This window comes from Centroberyx affinis, unplaced genomic scaffold, assembly GCF_046629955.1.
Source record: "Centroberyx affinis isolate AG114_WGS23_722 - 3 ecotype Tasmania unplaced genomic scaffold, CSIRO-AGI_Caff_v1 ptg000579l_1, whole genome shotgun sequence".
Taxonomy (NCBI): domain Eukaryota; kingdom Metazoa; phylum Chordata; class Actinopteri; order Beryciformes; family Berycidae; genus Centroberyx; species Centroberyx affinis.
In genome coordinates, this window is record NW_027279219.1 from 246515 (window position 1) to 268240 (window position 21726).

The 21726-nt window shown below is 41.3% G+C and overlaps 1 protein-coding gene across 3 annotated transcripts; it reads right to left on the reverse strand.

Annotated features, from left to right (window-relative positions):
* Positions 1–2628: 2628 nt before the first annotated feature.
* Positions 2629–13207, reverse strand: LOC139643214 (tumor necrosis factor receptor superfamily member 10B-like). Of its 3 annotated transcripts, none has more exons than XM_071518403.1 (10): positions 12878–13207; positions 9411–9573; positions 9034–9162; positions 8785–8896; positions 8513–8604; positions 7748–7843; positions 6883–6923; positions 6336–6596; positions 5241–5274; positions 2629–4618 (listed from the first exon to the last, which is right to left on the reverse strand). In XM_071518403.1, the coding sequence occupies exons 1-10, from the start codon at positions 12896–12898 to the stop codon at positions 4326–4328; spliced, it is 1242 nt and encodes a 413-aa protein (XP_071374504.1). In that variant the 5' UTR covers positions 12899–13207; the 3' UTR covers positions 2629–4325. The 3 variants fall into 3 exon arrangements, with proteins under 3 accessions (XP_071374504.1, XP_071374505.1, XP_071374503.1); XM_071518404.1 differs by having other exon boundaries at positions 6507–6596; positions 7748–7846; XM_071518402.1 differs by having other exon boundaries at positions 7748–7846.
* Positions 13208–21726: the final 8519 nt, after the last annotated feature.

Genomic DNA, 21726 nt, shown 5'->3' on the forward strand with positions numbered 1-21726 from the left:
GTCACTAGCCTACTAGGTGCGAATGAAGTTAGAGTTTTGTGTAGATGTGTATTGGGAATATATCATAAGCATTTGTTTGTTGCACAACACTGTATTGTCTGGTAGAAGTGCTAGGGTTAGGGTTAGGGTTAGTTGGGGTTAGGGTTAATGCCTCTTGTCCAATCAAATTACTCGAGCGGAACTAACTGTTGTATAATGCCTATTATAATATTGGAATTTTTGTTTCCGTAACTATTTTGTTTTGTGTGTCTTGTAATTATACAAAAAAAATGGATCCACTATAGAATGTGCAAAAGTCAAATACTCTGAAGCCTTTTCTGTAGTGTTTGCAGTATTTCTATTGTGTAGAACCCTTTCTTCCAGTATAGCACATAGTAAAACAAGAGGTCCCATGCTGTTTTACAAGCAAAAGTAAAATAAGCATATTATCTACAGTACTATCAACCAAAGATCCATATAACACAAAGGCTCACTGCAGTATTGATCGCTGATCTTAGTGTTTTCTTTGCTCAGTGTGACAGTATCTGCTGCTCTGGTCGACTTAGTCAGTTTTGGGACGAGTCTTCATTGTGTTGAGAGCTTGATTGCTCTCAAAGCTGTGGCCTTTTCCAATTATCTGCCAGCTGTGGCATTGATAAGGCAATCACTTACTCTTAGATTACTTACTCTTTAAAACATGCATTTGAGTTTTGAGCCCACATGCAAAAGCAAGATACAAGTGAAAAATCCCTGCTGCACTGTAGGATCTGCTGCAGAGCCTGATGTCTCCTGCTGGATTTCTTTATCAGTAGTTATTCATGAATCTGACTCATGAATCATGAATATAGAGATAGCTCAATTTATAATCCAATGCTACTGAAGATTGAATTGAGGACTTTAATGTGTGGGTTTGTTTGTGAGTTTTTGGGATGTTAGTTAGCAACCTGCCAACTGCACTGATATGGAACGATGTCTCTTGTCTTGATTTGGTACTAGAAGTATTTCAGCATCATGCTGTTAGTCATGTGCAGAGCCAGAAGAGAGAGGCATGTGGAAAAGGAAGGTGAAGACAGATTGAGCAGCGAGGAAAATGGATTTGACCTCTATATTCAAGCTGAGTATTAATTCACTGCATTGAATATTCCCTTTATATAAAAAAATACTTGCATTTATTTTGTTAAAAAAAAAAGGGGGAGTGGGGGGTAGGGGGCAGAACAATATTGTTTCGGGGGGCCCAGAGTTCCTAGCTGCAGCCCTGTTGAGGATGGTTTCATGTACACAAATTCATTTACAGATGAAGAACTTGTTTGTTGATTTAAATTCAGCTAAAATAGATACATAAACAATCAGAGGCAGAGGTGGGGCCTCGAGTCAGACTCGAGTCACAGTTTGAATTGCTTGAGACCTGACTTGACGCATGAAGAAAAGACTCGAGACTTGACTTGACTTGGGTTCTGGTGACTTGGGACTTGACTTTGATTTGTACTTGAACAGGTTTCTAAAGTCTTGACTTGAGATCTTGTGTTTGTGTAAATGACTTAGATTGAAAGACGACTGAATTTAAATTCTGTTTTCTGAATTTGTATGGAATGATTGAATTTATTGAAGTTGAAACTGATTCTAGAAATCAAACTCATGATGCGCTTACCAAGTTTTTATCCTATTAAAACCATATTGCATTGAAAAGTCCTAGATATTTAGTTAAAGATATTAAATTGATACTGGACTCTTGATTTGTTCTGACTTGATTTGCTGTGCTACATTTAGACTTGAGACTTGACATTAATGACATTGACTTGACTTGGTAATCTACATTTAGACTCGGGACTTGACTTGAGACTTGTGCCTCAAGACTAGTTGAGACTGACTTGGGACTTGAGTGAAGTTGACTTGGTCACAACTCTGATCAGAGGCGATGGTAAGAAATATATTGCTCAATGGTTTTCTTATGGGCTAATATTCTGCTGTAGGTCACACTTCATTCCTCTCTACGTGTACACAATCAAACTACATCAAGATTTACCGCACTTGAGAAAATCACTTCCTACAAATCTAAATAGAAGAGGAAGTAAAAGTTGGATTATTGTGAGAACTTAAAACTATGAATGTTTTCTCAATTCCCACAATCCACGCAAATGAATTTCACATGACGTATTTTCCATAGAAGAGATGAAGGCAGCTGATCAACTAGGGAGCCAGAGAGCTGAGATCACATTCAAATAAACTGATAATTGGGTTTATATGTCATTGCGGCTGCACCGTACAGAATATGTGCTTATTTTAGATTGTCTCCTAATTTGCCTGTCTCAAGTGCTCATGGGAACGGTTACAGGCATAAACAGCCGCTTCACAGTCCATAACATGCAGAAGAGTCAAGAGCGCAGCTAGCGGTTCAAGTCAGCTTACATAGGATGTAATAGTCTCCCAGGATTCAGCAATCACAGAGAGCTGAATAAAACTTAACAGGGATACTGAGCAGCGGAGACCCAGGAGAGCAGATTTAAATCAGATTCAATTCAAGGCCAGAAGTCCATATCGTCCCAGTGGAAATGTGCTTAACCACTGCTTCATCTCTGGACATTTTTCTCAGTTTATGTGCTCTGGAGTTTTTACAAACAGTAAAAAAAAAAAAAGAGAAGAGACAAGAACCAAGTACAAAACAGTTTTTAATATTCATACAAGCTCACACACGCACATTACAAAATTTCATTCATAATTCAAGGCCATCTTCACACTGGATTTATTGCTTTGAAAGCGCACACTGGCTATTCAGAGGCTCTTCTTTTTAAGTTGTGGGAAAAAAAAAAAAAAAACGAGGCTTATTCCTTGAATTCTTTTTTTAAAGTTGCAGTTTAACTGAAACGGTGAAATAAAAATACCGGGATAATGTCAACAGGCGGGCAAACATTACAGGAGTTGAGAGAAAATGAAAAGCAATGAAAAAAGCATGTCAGTACAAACAGAAACCTAAGCTAGTAACAATCTCTTCAAGGCGTTTGGCATATTTTTCATGTCCGTTACCGGTCATCTCATAGGTATAATCACGATTTAAACATAAGACAACCACTCAGGCCATGGCATAATAGAACCATCATGTTTCATTTTGGAGCCTGACAACTAATTAGGAGCGGCAGTAGCTTAGAAATGGGGAGAAGTGAATGAGCAACACTCTCCCTTCTCTCCACTGCTACAGTGAAGCTGCTCAGTGGCCGACAGCAGAAGACTGAGGCCGTTGTACTGGGCAGCTCCCACTGTGAAGGTGAAGCAAGGCTGAATAAGAGAATTCGCACTCAGTCAGCTTTCCCTGGATGAGTAAAGCTTCAAAATCAAATACTATACGGGGCATTTCCATAAAGCTCCAAGATTTGTGTTGTTGATTATGACAAGAAGTTGTAACAAGTGACCAACAACTCAGGAGATGAGAACAAACGGATCCATGTTGGAACGGCAAAATAGAAACATGGAGAAATAGCTGTTGTGTGACGAACAGTTAGACTGAACCATGATTAAGGAAAAACTCCACTAATGGGAGCTACGCATCGTACAATACAGATAGACAGGCAAGATTCAATTTCTTTTTAATCATAATCTTCACTGTTCACCAGTGCCCGACATTACAAATTTCTATATTTTAAGTATTTATATTGTAATCCACTTTATCCCTGGGCAAATGCGCTCTTATGATTCACATGTTCAGTTTCTCAGTCGGTGTCACTTCCAAGATGTATTCATCCATCAGGGTAAATAGTAACATTTGTCAGTAAAATAAATAAAACATAGTGCATCCATGCATAGCGCAATGGAGGGATAATGCCTAGGGAACTTCACAGTCACTGTGTCCAACTATCAACCTGTGCTGGGAGTGGCAGCTCTTTGTCCCTAGCCTTAACACAGGAGGCACGCATAAGACTTAAAAATTTGCACTCCCTATTGGGCATGAAGAAAATAAATACATTCGAGAAAATAAACGGCATTTCGCGGAATCAGTTGTTGGGCAAGTCGGCGAGTGTTTCCTGTTGCTCAACACAAGTCGGCCAGGTTTCACACAACAACTCAGTGCATTATTTGCTCAGAACTGTACAGTACGACTACATGCCCTTATCGCAACAGTAGTAGGGCCCACAGCAATACACATAGTCCTCCAGTGTATGAGACCTGTTTTTTTCATGCAGGTGAATAGCTTCACTATTCACATCAAAGTCCTCTATGGCTGGCAGCCTTGCACGTTGCCTCCTCCCTGCATTTTAGGCAATGATTCAGAGGCTTCCTGCAGCACGTACCTGACACCATGATTCATACGCCTACGTTGCTCATGCTCCCTCTTTTTACAAAAGCAATTCGGCCATTCATTCCTCCTCAAAGACGTAATGACCGCCGCCGGTGGCTTTGGCGCTGATCTTGTCCGCCGTTAGCCTTTGGTCCAAAGCGAGCAGCGTGTTCAGCAGGTCGTTCAGGCTGGCGTCTTTTCCCTCTTTTTCCATCCAGACGTGCAGCAGGCTGTGGATCCGGTCTTCGTGCTGCAGGTGGTCGTTACTTTTGATCATGTTGTCGCCGATGCCGAGGCGCCGGAAGAACCTCTTGTGGTAGTTGATGTCCATCTCCTCAAAATATGCAAAGCATTCCCTCAGTGACTCTTCACCTGAACACAAAGATAAAAAAAAAGACCTTCATTCAAGCAGCCTTACCTGACTCGGGCACGGAGCCATCGTTAAAGTATTATAGTAGATTATGAGCATTAAAGCTGCACTAGTAGGCAAGATTTTTTTTAATTTTTTTGGGTAAACCTCCAGCTGTCTCATCAGGCTAAATCACAAAGTGGGGCTGCAACAGCATCCCATCCCCCCTAATTGAGTTGCTGTAGACTCACCTTATTTGCCCAAATTAAATTCTGGTGCCAAAGTGTGAAGTTGCCCATTGCAGCTTTAAGTTTGGGAACAAGGTGAAAACCCCCCCCCCAAAAAAATGTGTCCCCTGCTTGTGGATTTCCATCAAAACCATGTGTTTTAGATTGTTTATGACCAAATCTGAAAATCAATTTTGTATTTTTGTTAACCCATTATGATAGCAGTCATGACAGCCCATACATATTTTTCTGTCTCTAGTCAAGAGACTTTAAAAAAATGTACTTTGTAAAATTGACAGGCAGTAAGAGCCTGGTAGTGTTAGACTGGTCCATGTGTCTGTATTGAGCAATACACAAAAACAATGAGTAACATATACTGTAACATTTAATGATGAATGAAAATAAAGCATGACTGTACCATTTACAGGAACAAGCTTTCGAAACTTCTCTTCCTAAAAAGACAAGAAAGAAAAGCAAACTTTAACAACATGGAAACAAATCTGGGTCTTCTGTAGTCCATTGAAATTCTTCATGAGTCTAGAATTGTAACCTCTGCTGAATACAACTCATATCTCTTATTTAATTACTTGGCATGTCCGAAAACTATGTACTCCCTGCTGATCAGGCAGCTGCTCCAGTGTACTGAATTGAAAATGGTTCACCGGGCAGATTTTTCTCCAACATCAGTAAATGCCAGGATGTTGAACCGCTTTCCAGGTTTGACTGAACAAGCCTGCAGAAAAATACTAACTGCAAATTAGTGGAGTAAGAAAAAAAACAAAAAAACGGGAAATTGGGAGTGTCTGGCCAAGTCACCGGGCCAAGTAGTTGTTCAGTCATTGGTATTAACCAACAACCCTATCAAACCCCCCACAGATATTATGGTAATTTTGTGATATGGGGCGATAATAGCCTTATTGCCCTTTTTAAATTTGACATGCCAAATAAGAAGTGTCCATAAGAGACATCATGAGACACTGAAACTCTCCACTGAAACCCAGAATGATAATAATAGTAATAATAACAACAACAATAATAGCATCTATGCATACTTGTGTGGAATCCGATCAAAATGTTTCATTGGAATAAAATCAGGTTAAAGACTTCCCATAGATAACCAGTGTAGTATTGATCAATGCTATAATAAATATGTAATCAAATAAACTGCATCATATCAGAGGTGGATAACACTGACTGGCCAATATTCTTTTTTTAAATAAAGGGCCAATGTCACCCTGATATAGAGGCAAACCTATTTATCAGTCTAACCCAGTTGATATGTACTAAACAGTTTTCGGACATGACACATGCACTATATGTCTTATGAGAAACAATACAGTGGGGAAATTGGAGGAGAGCGGCTAGAGTAAGTGGACAGCCAGACCAGTGGAACTTGAAAGAACTGAGGGTTTTTGAGACCGCTAAGCATAAGTAAATGGTAAGAAACAGGGAGTAGGTAGGTAGGAAGGTAGGAAGGAAGGAAGGAAGGGTGAAGATGAGCCGTTGCTCTCACCCGCATGCTGGGCTGCCTGGGGACCACGGGGCTGGGTCGGGGGGTGGATGTGGGGAAGAGGGGCGAGGGCAGGCCAGCTAGACTGCACTGGGAGTTACTGGCGGAGCTGGCCAGGCTGACGCACAGCTCGGCGCGCTCATCCTCCGTGCTGGCCCCGGATTTGGCTCTCACCGGTTGCCGGCACTGGATCAGATGCGGGCGGCTCACCCTTCGGTTCTCTCTGTTCTCCCTTTCCTCGGGGGACCGGTCGTCCCCGTAACCCTAGAGAGGATGAGGACACGCTCTAACAGCCGTCGTTCGCGTCCGCTCGGAACGGGAATGCTCTTACAACACGTTTACTTTGCCAGGTCTATGTTCGGCATCGGTTGTCCTATTTCTCGCCTTGCATAATAAAATCAAGAAGAGGAAATGTAATGTTTGCAATCCAGGAATTTAGGCTTATTATAGGCTTATTCTAATGCTGCACTCGTTTTAATTCAGTCTGGATAACGGTGTCGGCTAAATGCCTAAAATGTGAAAGTAAAATGGAAAGCACTGAGTGACTCACCAGTTCATCCTTCAGCCCGTCAGGCGGATTGCGCTGGGAGTCTGTGAAGAAAGGATGAGTGAGTGGGTGAAGGCACATTAAGGAATTGTCCAATGCTCAGTGACCAACAATTTGACAGTACTTGTTCTTCTGTTGTTACATTTGACAAAAATCAACCGGAACATGTATTTTCCCAGGCTGGCTTTCGATTAACAAAAATATGCAGTTATGGCACAAGACAAGTGTTTTGCACTTTTAGGTTTCTATATGGCTCCCGAGCAGAACAGCATTTCTTAATTGATGCATCAGAACCCAAAACGGTTCATATCCCTGCATCTGGTGGGAAGACAATACAATTAGGTTTAAAAACCGTCCCGTGAAGAGACTAAATTTCTCATATTTGAGTCTGAGGCTAAAACACTTCAAGGTCCTCTGCTAGAGAGCGGTGGCTTTCAGAAACTGACAAGAGTTTCTTTAAACTTCAGCAAGACAAGAAACTCCACGGGACACCAAATTATGGTTGTCAGGAATGAAAACGCCTTGGGTCCCACGCTACGTTTTCCCCATTTTAAAAGCCTTTCCTTTTCCAGGCCTCAATTTCTTGACTGGATTTGAAGATTTTGGTCAAGTGTTCAATGTAATGTACAGTGTGTTGATTGTGGCTGGGCAAAACTTCAACTGGAGCCCATTCTTAAAAATATCAGAACATGCAAAATGACAGTGGGTCTACAACTACATAAAATGTTTAGTCAAATTGGTGCTGGGATTGAACAACAATTCCTCCAAAACTCAGAATTCATCAAATGCATTTTAAATACTTTTCCCAGACTTTCTGAAACATTTTACAGTTTTATCTGGGCTGATTTTTCTTCTAAATAACAATTACCTGTTAGTCGATGACGTCTCCACCATATGCAAACAGCAGGTATTACCACAATGATTACCACCGCAATCAATGCAACTGGCACAATCACTGCTGCACCTGCTGATCGAAACAAAGGATAATCAACAATCATTAGCACCAAATGATGCCAATGATAAGGTCATGACTTGGATCAGTTTACAGCTGCATGAATTCCTCTATGGAGGCAGCAGATCAGGCAGGAATCAGACATATTTTCCATTTGAAAAATTCCATACTTTTTAATTTCTTCCCTGGATTTGAAGAGTTTCAATATGATGTATGCTGAGAGTGACTGGGCAATATGACTCAACCAGGCCATACAGTATATCAGCAAATATCACAATATGTGAAATGACAGTGATTGCATAATATGTGCAATCACGTGTATCTGGACTGAACCAAACACATTTTTCCCTACTTTTCCACATCTACATGGTGACACTGTACAACTACTATCCTGTATCTAGCATTAAAACACAACATAAGTGTATTTGTCCCAGCTGAACCTTCTATAGGCTGTCACTACTGCCACTTGTTGAATAATAATCTGTGCGTTCTGTTTGGTGTAATTATTGGTTATCCGTTTGCAAATTGGTCATTATGTTTTCTCACTTGCCTCTCTGCTTTTCACAACAAGAACACATGGGATAATAGACTTTATTTTTAGCGCGACAAAAAATCCAGGCATGTCTCCAGTAGTGATTAGCGTCTCCAAAAATGTTTTTTTACAAATATGGGGCCTCGTACCTGGGCCGGAGACAGAGGGGGAGCGGCCTTTCTTGCACTCCCTGTTGGAGGTGGCAGTGCAGTTCCTCGCTTCCACCTCGTCTTCGTCACATCTGGTTTGAAAGCAGGTGGAAAAAAAAACATAAATCGAAGGCACGAAATAATTAAAATTTCTGAGGCCGTCTTAGGAACGGCTCTCATTCGAGAAGCGAAAATGAAAAGGATTATTCTCTCATTAATCGCTTTTGAATGAAGCTCGTGTCGGCTTCTCCGCTCCGCTTCCATTGGCTCACCTTGAACACTTCATGCACACCTCGCACGCTTGGTCAGGGACACAAAACCACCCCGATTTGCACTGGCATTCAGTGTCCTGAGTGCTCGTACATAACCTTACAATTTCCTGATCTGAAAGAGCGACATGAAAAAGACCTTGTTAAGTCTGAGTTTATGCTTGGAGCGCTTTAAAAAGGTTGAATATTGATTTTTTTTTTTTGCTTCCAGTCAGTTCGATCGATAGCGTAAAAGCCATCAAGCGGAATTACCTGGGCGACACTTGGTGCACTTCAAACACTGGCGCAGCCCGTTGGCGTGCTCAGTGTGTGTCCCGTAGTCACATTCCTCACACCTCCCCTTCTCCCTTGGTCTTGTGCAAGGCGATTTCACATATGTACCTGTTAAAAAAAAAAAAACACACACACACACACAATTAATAGGACACCCTCCGACACATATTAACCCAGAAATCTCCTTACACAAACGCGACACATTTCAAACTGAGCCTGTCACTTTAGCTGAATAATAACCCATCATTATCAGGCTCAACTTGCTTCATAGCCCTCATGATTGATTTCTGGATTTGAGCTCGTGACAAAACTTCAGTCTCGGTGGACTGCATCGAGCGCGGCTCCATGTGGCTCACCAGCTGGACAGTTTAAACAGCAGATGTTGCCGTGCGGGTACTCCAGGTTGTCTCTGCAGGAGACGTCCCGCCGTGTCCTGTTTCCCACTCTGCCTCCCGACTCCAGGCCAGGCTGCTGCAGTGCCACCGCGGGTTTGAGGAGCCAGATCAATATGGAGACAACCTTTAGATAAGAGATGATGGCAGTAAACATGTTAAAAAAAAAATACACTTGTCTTGATTTTGTTTGTTCCTTTCATTCGTTTAGAATGAATTTTAGAAGCCATTTGTGGGGTTTTTTTTACATCATTAAATCATTGTCACATTCATTTTGAGACATTAGTATAATTTCTGTGAACAAACGAGACCATTACTGAGAAGACTGGCAGCCTCCACTGGATTGCTTACACTGCATTTTAACATTGTGTGCCTACAAGTCCAATTTGGTGGGAAATCTGCTGGATTGCTTTACGGCACGAAGGGACACTGCTTTACGATATAAAACAGGAAGAGGTTGCCGTTCGCAGATACTGGAACAAGTGAAAGGCCGATGGAAAAATCACTTCCGTCATGTCTATCCTCATCAGTAAAGTCAAAGACACCTGGGAGGGGGAGGGGGGGACAGGAGGCAACAGGGTTTATGGGAAATGAGTCATTCCTACTATTCGGTGCCATTCAGCCTGATTTACTTTCTATCAAAAAATTTTAGATTTTCCATTATTTTATTATTTCATCTGAATGAGGGCTTGTTAAACTATTAGAAAAATATATTGGTCCAGCTCAGGATATTATGGTCTAATAATTTTGACCAAATTCTTCGCATGTGACATAGGCCAAATGTCCACCCTGTTACAGGACATTCTCATCTCTATTAATAAGTGTTTTGAATGCACAGTTATTGTAATATTTACATTTTCTAAGAGCTAAAATGTCCCTTACTTTACCCTTCAAATATATTTTAACAAAGTATTCATAAACAAGCATTATCTTGAAAAAAGACTTGTTCTATTTTAAGGCACAATGTAATTTCAACACATTTCTTTTAGAATAAAAAGGAATTTCAATGGAATTTGGCCCCATTTTTAAGTGATTTAATTTTGCCAATTCATTCCCTGTAAGTAACCACAAAGACATGACTCAAATGTGGTCTTAATTTTGAGAAACACTAGCACTAACAACACTAGTGGCGTGATATAGATGCTACCAATTGTCTTGACCAGTCTCATTTGTTTACAGTAATTACACCAAGGTATCAATTAATTTCACACTGATATAGGTTTAAAAATGCTACACACAGCACCTTTAATCTCACTTTCCTGATTATCTTTTCCTTCTGTGTTTGAATCAGTCATATTTGTATATTCGATCCCCCTTGAAAGCTACTTTGGAAGGCAATCTTAAGTTGGGTGTTGTCAGTTTAAGTTAACAGGTCAAGTGATTGCGAAAAGGCCTCACAGGAAATGGCTTGTTTACAGGGGAATACTTTCTATGGATTCAATACCAAGTAACTAGGCAGGGAAAGATAAAGGGAGAGTAAGTCATAGCTTTTGTTGTTTTTAACAAGATGCTGATCAAGATTACGCCTGACTTTCTGACGCTGTTGGGTGTTTTGCCCGGACCAATGGAATGCATTTATGATCAGGCCACATTCTATGAAGCAAGTTCAGAGTTCAGCCAGTGGAGGAGTGGAAAAAGGGGATTTCCTTCATACATGAGAGGTAGAGGAGGCAGTGTTAAGAGCACCAGAGAAGCTGGCATCGATGTGGCAATACCATCTTTAAACATAAAATATGTCTAAAAAGGACAGAATAAAGAATCACTGGGCTGCCCCCTGTACATTACACCAAGCAGAATGGAATGAATGGGCCTACTGTAAATCAAGTCCTGGACAGGTTGAATGAGCCTCTGTAGGAATAACCAAATAAGGCATATTGGGCTAAGTCACAAGACTGCCACACCTGATATTTCCCAACCTCATTTCACCTGTGATGCCCTACATTGCTGAACAGGCCACGCCATGTGCACGAGCCTCTCCCTGTCATGAACACACACACACACACACTCATTTCCTAGGTTACTTTGTATGGTGTCTCAGCCTTAACCGGGGAATTAAAATGGGCATGTGAACAAAAGAGAACACATTTTTTGCGTAACATTGATAATCACCCATTATCCCAACAAGTGTGCAGGTCTATGCTGGCCCCGGTACTTTCTCTGGCATGGAGAGAAAGTCATACAAAACGTCGTTCAAAAAATCTAGCAATTTAATGTGACCTTGCCTATCAGCATGGTACATACTTCATAAAATAAAACTCAACCTCTTCTGAATCGTTAAGAGCCACTACTCAAATCGGCATACATGTATTTCAATTAAATTAGGCTACAACTTTTAGAAGTGGTTTACACTGCTGTCGTCCGCCACGGTGTATTTTCGTGGAAGAGGATTGTGTGGGGAAACCGGGTAACTAGTTGTAGAAGTTGAAATTCTGTTTAAATAAGCACCGCTTGGTGGATCACGTGTGTGCCGAAATGAAGAGCGGCTCCCATGGACTCAGAAAAGGTCTTCTGGTCTGTCTTATGTTCCAATGTATGTGAGGTAGCTGTGCTGATTAGCGAGAACACATTAAACTGCCAGATTTTTAATAAAGCTTGGCGTGACGTTCTCTCTATACAAGCGAGGGCGGCGGCACCCAACGGGGTGTGTTAGCATTTGTTATTGTGTCAGACATTCAGCTTTGTCACTTACTGTAAAGATATCAACTTTTCAACAGCTCACTAGTTAGTAGGCTGCTGAGAAAAGACCTTTTGTGAGTTAGAAACTTAAGGTTAGGCTACTTTTAAGAGGTGAGGAATTTCGCACCTCTCGCAGCCGAGACATTAGCTCAGGGAGTTTTGACAACTAAACGTGACATTCTGTGACTTCACGTTAAACGCGAACACGTTTTGGAAATGAAGGGAAGAGACTCGTATGGACAGAAAATCACACCAAACTCAATTAAAACCAGTCAATTTAATGTTCCTTTGCTTATTGGCAAACGTGCTGGTAAACATGACTTGAGACACGAATCGTTACGAGCCACTCTTAATTCGGCAAACACGCACTTGGCCTACACCATACAACACTTATTGAAATAAAAAAAATAATGTAGAATTGGCTTGCCTATTAACGTTATACCACAACTTTAGTCTACCAAGATACACCGAGATGGTGTAGCGAGCAGAGTCAGCCAATTCTAATAAGAGTTTATTGGAATAAAGTGCTGCTTGGTGGGTTATGCCGACTATAAGACTCTAATGATTCATATAACGTTTTAAAATATTTCTACCAGGTAGGCCTAATTTACGTACCTTTGCCGAATAGCAAGGCAACATTAAACTGGCAGGTCATTTGAGTTACTCGCACGGTCGGATTAGATACTACTAAGTAAACCATGTGTCCAGCTTTGATATCAATCCTTTACTCTTTTAAGTACAAAAAGAACACTTACCATATACAATGTGTTGGCCATACTTTCACAGTAGCCTACTGTCAAAGTCTATAGACTTAAATTAACTCATCCCAGTTCAAGTTTGTAGCGAAATGTAGGCTATTTACAAGCACCGGTGTTCCTGCCGGGCAGTATGCTTCCTTTCAACAAGTTTGTGAGGTTTGACGTAAAACCGCTGATTCACCTGCCGGGGCGGGTCTTTCGCTAATTTATAACCAAGTTAGCTTCCGCGGCTTCACCAAAGAGGTTTTCATCTATCCCACAGCATACACAAACAAGAGCAGTAAGGCGCAGCCGCACGTCCAAGCACAACACACACAGTTGGCCTACACTCCGCCCTTGCCGGTGTGTGCCCGTCATGTGCCGCTCACTTAAACCAGTGCGCCTTGTTGCACGCGACAGTTCTTAAAAAAAGTGCTGCCTTCAAGCACTGTAGGATATACTGAAATTATGACTAAAGTAACGTCACTATTGATCGTACTAAGTGGTATATGACTGGGAAAGTGGGATTAGGGATTTGTTTATGAAAAACCGAATTGTCGAGATGTGACATTTAGGGGGCGGAGAGTATCAACTCATGGTAAGCTTGATGTAGGCCATACAGCAACTTTGGGAAATAAATTAATGAAAAAATCACTTAACATGTCAGATGCATTTTTCTCCTATTCTCTGTGTCATTTTATTTGTAACATAAAACAACAGCCACCATAAAAAACACTACTTTTGCCACAGGGTCCATTTTGATTTGATTTCCGACCAAAAACACTTGAATGCAGCAACAAGTTGTAGGTACTTACCACTTGCGAAATGGGGAGTAGGCCCTTACAAGGAGCACTTGAAGGCAGCACCCAGGTGGCCCCTCCACTGACAACAAGCATGTATCTGGACCTTACATCTTTTGACTAGACACATCCAGGTCTAGGCTTATGCAAAATATGTCTTTTGTCCTTTAAAACATAAAGTTTATAGCTGAGGTCATGCGATTAATCAGGGACAAGAGCCACTTCTCAAACATGCGGTCGTCATGTGCAAACATAATTTCCCAAATATAAATCATTTGGAGCTGTTATTAGAGTTATCCCTTCTGGTCCTGTACAGTTACATGAGTCATGATGCGGTACATACGTTTGAACCGGTTTAGGTGTTTAGTGCAACTACTCAGTTACTTACTAACGCATTGAAAACAGTTTCCTCACCTTTTTCTGTGGAATAGAGTTTACCCTGAATGCATACATCATAGTAAGTTGTAACAAACTGATGTAACCTATATGAAGATACTGTTTTGTAAGGGAAAAATGCATAAATTGATGCTGAAATATAATTGATTTTGTTTACATTGGTGGTGGTTTGCCTTACTCACTCACTGACTGGAAGACATTGTTTACCCACCTTTTAAATGAACACAAACTCACTGGACATATGACTCTAAATGAGTCTAAATGTGGAAATAAACAAGTGAGGCAGGTGCTTCATAACAAAAAGAGGGTCGGTCCTAGAGGCAAATCCCTCTGGGAGTCCATAGTCACCAACAGAAACTGTGTAAAATCTGTATTAACAATAAAGCAAGTGAAGTCCATGTAATCATTTTGCACAACATTGACATACAGTGACAATGTATTCATTTCTAGATTCAAAGATATTGATGAATTTGTACATTTACACTCTTTGAAATGACTTAAAACACATTTCAAGCACTGCAGGTCACAATATTACTTTGAACGTTTGAACTGTAAAGATGTCGATTTGAATTTTGATTGTAGTCAAGTCTGTTGAATTCATTGTTAATTTGATGGTATTTGTTTTCAAGTTTTATATGCATAAATGTAATTTTTTAAAATGCTATATACCTCAAATTCACTCATTTGAATAGGAATTTACCTCATTTTTGGACTCCTTAAAGCAATAAAAAAAGTCTGTCTTACTGGAAACCATTATAATATCCTCTTAAACACTTTTACTGTCAATTCACTTCAAATTTATTATGTTCAACTATACTTGTAATGGCATTTCTGCTTGAATATTAATGTTTCTGAGTACTACTTTGTGCTTGAAACTCTCAGACCCACTTCTCCATCCCCAAATGGGGCCTTGCCCAGGCAAACTACAAACGCAATGCATTTAAGTAAAAGAAGTACCCCACTGTTGCACACGTTGTACATCACTCTGGATGGGAGCGTCAGCTAAATACCCCAAAATGTAATGATCTGAAGCAGAATGAGGACAGCACGCCTACTGCTGTTACAGAGCAAACTGAACAGCAATTGTGACTGGCTCCCCGCTGCGGTTAGACCCTACAGTATATCGGGGGGGGAAAAAAACAGTCTATTGTGCAAAGCCATCTCATCAGAAAAAATTAGTCATCCTCATATTTTTAGTAAACATCGTGCTCCTGTGTGTGCCAGTTGACAGTTGTCTGCGAGACAGAGATATGCCATCACACAGGAAGGGTGGGCTGAGCCGAACGTCCTCTGGAGGAAATGAGGAACCTTATATATTGACGGCTTCTCGGTTCTGGAGATGGAGTGATGTCACGTCTCCGAGAGGAAGATCTCAGTTCGGGCGACAGTGGTGAACACGCGGCCCCCGGTCGCACCTTTGACTAAAGTCCAATTTCTGGGTGACTGATAGCTTCACGGGCCGCTGGGCAGGCTGAGGAATAGAGATGAGATTTACTGCAGCCACCATACAGTGTATACAGTATAGGGATGGGACAATAACCGGTATTACTAGTGTATACAAAGGACAATAACATTTATGACTCATTTTTATTACCGTTGCTGAGAGGCTGAATAACAAACTCAAAAAGTCAGAATTTTACATATGATGATTTTTTTTTACACATGTTCTACAGTTGTGCCTTAAAACGTGTTGAAAGAAGAGAAATATCTTGTGATTAAACTACATGTTTAAAGTAACTGAAGCATACTGGTTTTAAGGTTTTCATCTTTTTCATAATTATTACCGTATATCGAGATCATTTTGGACAAGATAATCGCACTAAGAAATTTTCATATCACGTCATAGCACAGGCCTAATGCAGTAGGACGGTGGTTCTCAACGTGGGGTCCGGGGACCACTGGGGGTCCTTGAGGGGGTTCCAGGGGGTCCTCAGCAAATTGTTTAAACTTCAGCATTATTTCATTTACAAGACGTTAACACAATTAAGAGAATGTAGAAGAATGACTGTTTTGATTATATGGTTACAATACAGATACCTACAATACAGATAGTCATGGAATCCTGGACAAATTTGGGTTCTCAGATTTGGGTCTGAGAGACAAAATCTCATCAAATGGGGGTCCGTGGCTCTAATGGGGACTAAATTAGGGGTCCTTGATATGAAAAAGGTTGAGAATCACTGCAGTAGGACATCATCAACATCTTATTCTGTTACATTATAGAACATTGCATTTCTGTTTCCACCAGTTTTGTCTCCACATGCATAGTCAGTGTGGAAGACTCTGGCCATTCTTGAATTTTCCACAGTGTTTACCGCTGTGTGGCTTAGGCTTCTGGAACTTGTGTTTCTGGTGATAAGGCGAGGGAGGAGGCTAAAGTCCCCGAGCCACTCACTCCCAGATAAGGCCGTAAACTTTGCATTCAGCCTCACTGCACCGGCTTCTGCGCATCTGCTGCAACGAGGTCAAGATCAATTCTATCGATAGGGAAAATATATATATTCTTCTGCTTTTATAGGGTCTTTTTTTTTGTGTGGTTGTGTGGGTCTTTTTTTTTTTTTTTGCCCCACAGGGATGTAGTTTATACCACCTTCTTAGTTGTGGAATAAAAGTTATAAAATAAAAAAAAAAACACCATCAAAAATGGAAAAAGACAAAGTGTACGAGACAGTTAGGGCATCAAGCCTAAAAAAAAAAGGATATTAAGAAGCTGGAATTGTAGAGAAAAAATGGTTCTTTTAAATATGATTTGGTGAAAAAAGAAAATGTAGACAAAGAGAAACATTTCAGCCCCTCAAGAATGCGTCGATTGCCTCTGAATAACTTATAACAATCCGTGTCAGGAGCTGCACGGTGTTTCTCCCCGCTGTCGTCATTGTGCGCTTGATTTTTCTCTCAAGGACGAACCGTTGAGATTCACATAAAAGAGACTTGTTTAGTGCAATGATTACCTTATTTATGGTCAGCCTCAAAAACTGCAATACAATTTATTGTTTGCGCTTTTCTCCACTGATGTGTTTTGCTGTCTCCGGAGAGTCCTCGCTGGTTTTTTATTAAAAACCTTTTTATGCTCACAGTGTTTCATTTTAACTCTTTTCTACCCGGCCAATCTGACTTAAAAAAACAGTATTTTTCACGGCGACGTAGCTTAGGGGAGAACAGCCACTGCTATACTCACTGAGGTTAGATGCCTTGCTCAAAGGCACTTCAGCAGTAGTTGTTGAGGCGAGGGAAAGTGTTACTTCTATTGTTCAGAGGTTCCTAGCCGGTTTTTGAGGGGGATTTGGACTAATGACCTTCCTGCCACAAACCCACTTCTCTTATATTCAAGCCGCCCACAAGCTAAAGCATAAAAAAGACTCCAGACAGGTAACACTAGTCACTTCCAGGCAGGAGCAGCTCCAGCCTAGCCCACTGTCTCATTGACATTATATTAGTCACTGTGTACTCTATTGGCAGGTATTTTGTTTAGCCAAGGACTGGCAATCTTACTTCCTATGTACTTTGCTATGCACCAAGTGGGCGACTGTTCTGTTGTGGTGAGATGAGATTAGGGAAATAATACAAGCCAATAAACTTAATGTCACCTTCAGAGAGTGAATGAGCAGTGACTACTTGGCAAGTTATTACCTTGGCCAAGGAGGTTATGTTTTTGTTTCCGTTTGTCTGTCTGTTAGCAGGATTACGGAAAAACTACTGGCCCGATTTTCATGAAATTTCGTGGAAGGGTGTAGCATGGGCCAAGGAAGAACCCGTTACATTTTGGAGCGGATCCGGATCCGACTCACGAACGAGGGTTAGGGTTAGGGTTAGGGTGAACCTTGGCTGAGGTCTGCTCTCTCCAAGTGCCCTTCTAGTTGCTATAGTGAACCAAGCTGGGGTGGAAAGAGTACTTAACCATGTAGAAGAGCTTAAACTTTACTTAAGTAAGAGTAAAACTACTGGAGTAAAAATCTACTGAAAAAGAAAAAGTAGCTCATTTAAAGTGTACTTGGAACTTTACTGAGTTAGTAGTGTGAAAAGGACGAGGACATAGTTCAATTTGTAATATCACATGTTTTTATAGACTATGTTGAGCGTTATAAGATTCTGAAATTCATGTCATTTGATCTGGGATAAAAAAATAAAAGTGAAAATGCCCTTCCCCATTGTTCAATAACGTTACTTCATTGATATTCTTTTGCTGCTATCCAACTAGCTACCAAGGCTAGAAAACTAGCTACAACCAGGCTAACACAAACCAATAATACCGTAGCTGCATGGATGTTTTTTTTTGGCTATGTTAACTAAGCTACTATCATGGCTAAATTTGAACATTTAATGTTACAGTTTCATGTAGGCTACATGCTTGTAGGTTTGATAGATGCTGGTTGCGATTAGCCAGTTTCTGATGCAATGCTAACAGAGAACCTACAAAATTGGTAATAGATGTGACTTAAAATGTAGCAAAGTACAATATACTGAAGTCAAACATACCGAGGTCAAATTAAGTTCACAAAAGGCTACTCAATTACAGTAATGACAGTAAATGTTGTTACTTCCACCTTTGGAACTGTAAGTATGGCTATACTGTATCAAAAACGATAACGCATGATGGATGGGTTTATTTTTACTGTAGCATGACTGCATACATTTTTGGCATGGGAGGCCCCACTGGGAAACAAACTGCTAACCCTGGGCTGATAATGCTAAGAACACACAATTATGAACCAACTGTGAATTGACTGGACATACAAAAGAACTAGTCTTTACACAAGCTGAGATCTTTCAACTGTACATTTATTTCCAAAAGGCTGCATATACATTTGCAAATTCTACTGTACAGAAAACATCCAAAATGTCCATAATTATAGATACAATATACCACAAAGCTGCCCTGGCATTACCAAACATAGATGTTCAGCACTAGAAAAGCTCTGCAGCCTATTCAATATTATAATCTTTAATACTTTTTCAACTAATACCTTTAAATGTATGTCAATATGATTAAGTTTTTCTTTTTTTTCTTTTTTTCAGCCCCATCTGTACTTTACAACATTCACCATTTACAGTAGTTAAACAAGGCACAAGAATAGTGATATGAAGCCAAAGGCCATGCGTGAAGCAAAGAAGAGCATGGGACCAACTCAGGTGACAAGAAGATCGATGGATGCAACAGGGGAACTTCTTAGCTCATGAGACAGGGTTAGTCTTACACCAAAGCATTATACATAGTGTGTATATGTTCGTGTGTGTGTGCGCGCGCGTGTGTGTGTGTGAGTTCACATTTAGAAACAAAAACTTCAACACGTTTTTTTGACTATGGCAAACCGACATCGCTGAAATATATCCAAAAAAACAAAAAAGGTGACTCTTGAGTGTGAGAAGAGTGCATTGCACAGACAGGATGCTCCCGATGCAACATAAGCCACCGCTAAGCGTTACAAAAGCACACATTTTTCCATTTTTGACACTCTTTGCTTGCAGGGATGAAAACGAGAATCCAATTAGTTCACAATTAAGGAAACAATCATATTGGGAAAAAAAAAAAAAAAATTACCTTTTTCGCATTCTTCACTTACCAGCTGAAATTACACAGGAGATGAGGATGATTCGATTAGAAAGTGCATAGAGATGATGCACAGAAATCAAAAGGGCTCTTCATCATTGGCAGGATGGAAACGTTCCCCCGGCGTATCGGGTGTTAAATGCCACCGCGTCGTTCGTGATAAACCTTTGAGGGGGGTGTTCGGGAAAACCGTTTTAAATCTCTTATCCTAAAATTAGCCTAGAGAATTGAAATCAATATAGGGACTGAACCGATCCGGAACATTTTTCATTTGTAGGTGAGGAATGAGAATCATGGGGGAAAAACTAGGAAGTACGTAGTGGAGGGTAAACCCACTTACCTCTGTTTACCTGTGGTTTTATTTGCAGGATACCTTTCTTTCAGATTAGACACTTAATGGTGTAAATCCATAGTATCAGTCATGGTAAGTAGTGCCAAAAGTTATATTAGGATTCCATCTTTTAAGGTAAAAAAAAAAAAAAGCATAAATGAACACTTTTCTGAAACTATAATTCGTTTTTGCGGTTGTTTGCCTTATGATGATCACAGACTGGAGGTCATAGGTTACCCACCTTATTATTTACCACTATATCCCAGGCTGACATATATATATCTTGATATGTTTTCAAGCCAGAACATCATCCCCTTATTATTATTTTTTCAATACAGTGTGAGTTCAGTGTCTCGTTTCGACCCGAAATGTCACTGCTTATTTTATTTATAACACAGCTAAACCTCGATATCCATCCGCAAACTTCCATTCCATGTACAGACGTCCTAAAATGCTGTGCCTCCGTGTGTGTGTGTGTGTGTGTGTGCGGACGAGGGGGGGGGGGGGTGGGGGTCGGGTGTGTGTCGGGGCCAGATATGAAGCTGTGTGACGGGGCGTTGACGGTGGGCATTGGGCGATAAGACTGCTCTCCCCGCGGTGCCAGGAAATGATGTTTTACAGCTTCCTCTCCCTAGAAATCTCACCCCGCCACATTACACCCAAGCCACAGCTTTCCCTACAGCATGCAAGTGAGTCAGGGTCGGACTGATATACGGGGCAGATATTGGGCCTTTTATTAAATCTTCCACCTTTGATATGATGTTTTTTTTTTCCTATTTATTGTATAACTGATCAGTACTGGTTTCCACACAAGTATGCATCGACATGTTTTTCCACACTGTCAAGAATAGAAATCAGGGGGGAAACACTGAATTCTTCTAATTTTTTTGATTTTTTAAAGGATGAAAATGGTCCAAAAAAAAATAAAAAATAAGCTCAAAATTTCAGCTTCAATCCAAAAATATCATCGGTGTCAATCTTCACAAAACTAGGTTAAAGCACGCCGTCTTCGCTCGCCTATGCCTGCTCTCCAGATACCTATCGCGGAAAAACAAGGGTGTCATTTAGAAACAAGCCAAAAAAAAAAAAAAGGAGATGAAATATTTGTCTCATTTGTACTTTCCGAAACGGTGCCGCCGCCGTATCGCTCGATTTGCATATCGGAACGAATATGCAAACGTGTCCAGATGCCACGCGGGCCGCCGGGGGGGGAGAGAGAGAGGGACGACCCCATGGGGGGGGGGGGGGGGCCGGGAGAGGGCTTCCCGTCTCTTGAAACAGCACATTGTTTCAGAAACGAACGGACGACAACGAAGAAGACGACCCCCCCCCCCGCCTCGCCCATGGAGCCGGAGGGGGGGGGAGGAGCGAATACACAGTGCACCACTCGGATGAAGGGCAGCCTGACTTTAAAAGAAAAGAAAACCAAAAAGAAAACCCCCGAAAAAGGACGGACGAAGGAACAGAGCGGAAAAAGGCAGAAAAGAGAGATTTACAGTCCAATCCTCAGATTCCGATTCTTGAAAGACGGGGGAGGGGAGGGGGTCGATCCGTACGAGGCGGCAGGCTCATCTCTTTTTTTTTTTTGTTAACGGTTGCGATCGGGCCCCCCGGTGGGCCCCCCCCCCCTCCGTCGACCGCGCTCCCGTCCTCTTCGACCTCGCGACCTTTCAATGTTTTTTGTCCGTCGCCCCGGGGGGGCCGTGTGTGTGTGTGTGTGTGCCCGGGGGGGGGGGGCCCCACGCCTCGCGCTTTAGTCCGTCCACCGAGCGGCGTCCCCCCCTTTCAGGTT

Coding starts and splice junctions, on each gene's coding strand:
- LOC139643214 (XM_071518402.1), bottom strand. CDS start 12,898: ATGGCCAACACATTGTATATG. Junction 6,924..7,747: donor GAGACGTCATCGACTAACAG/GTAATTGTTATT, acceptor CTTTCTTCACAG/ACTCCCAGCGCAATCCGCCT. Junction 4,619..5,240: donor AAAGCTTGTTCCTGTAAATG/GTACAGTCATGC, acceptor CTTTGTGTTCAG/GTGAAGAGTCACTGAGGGAA.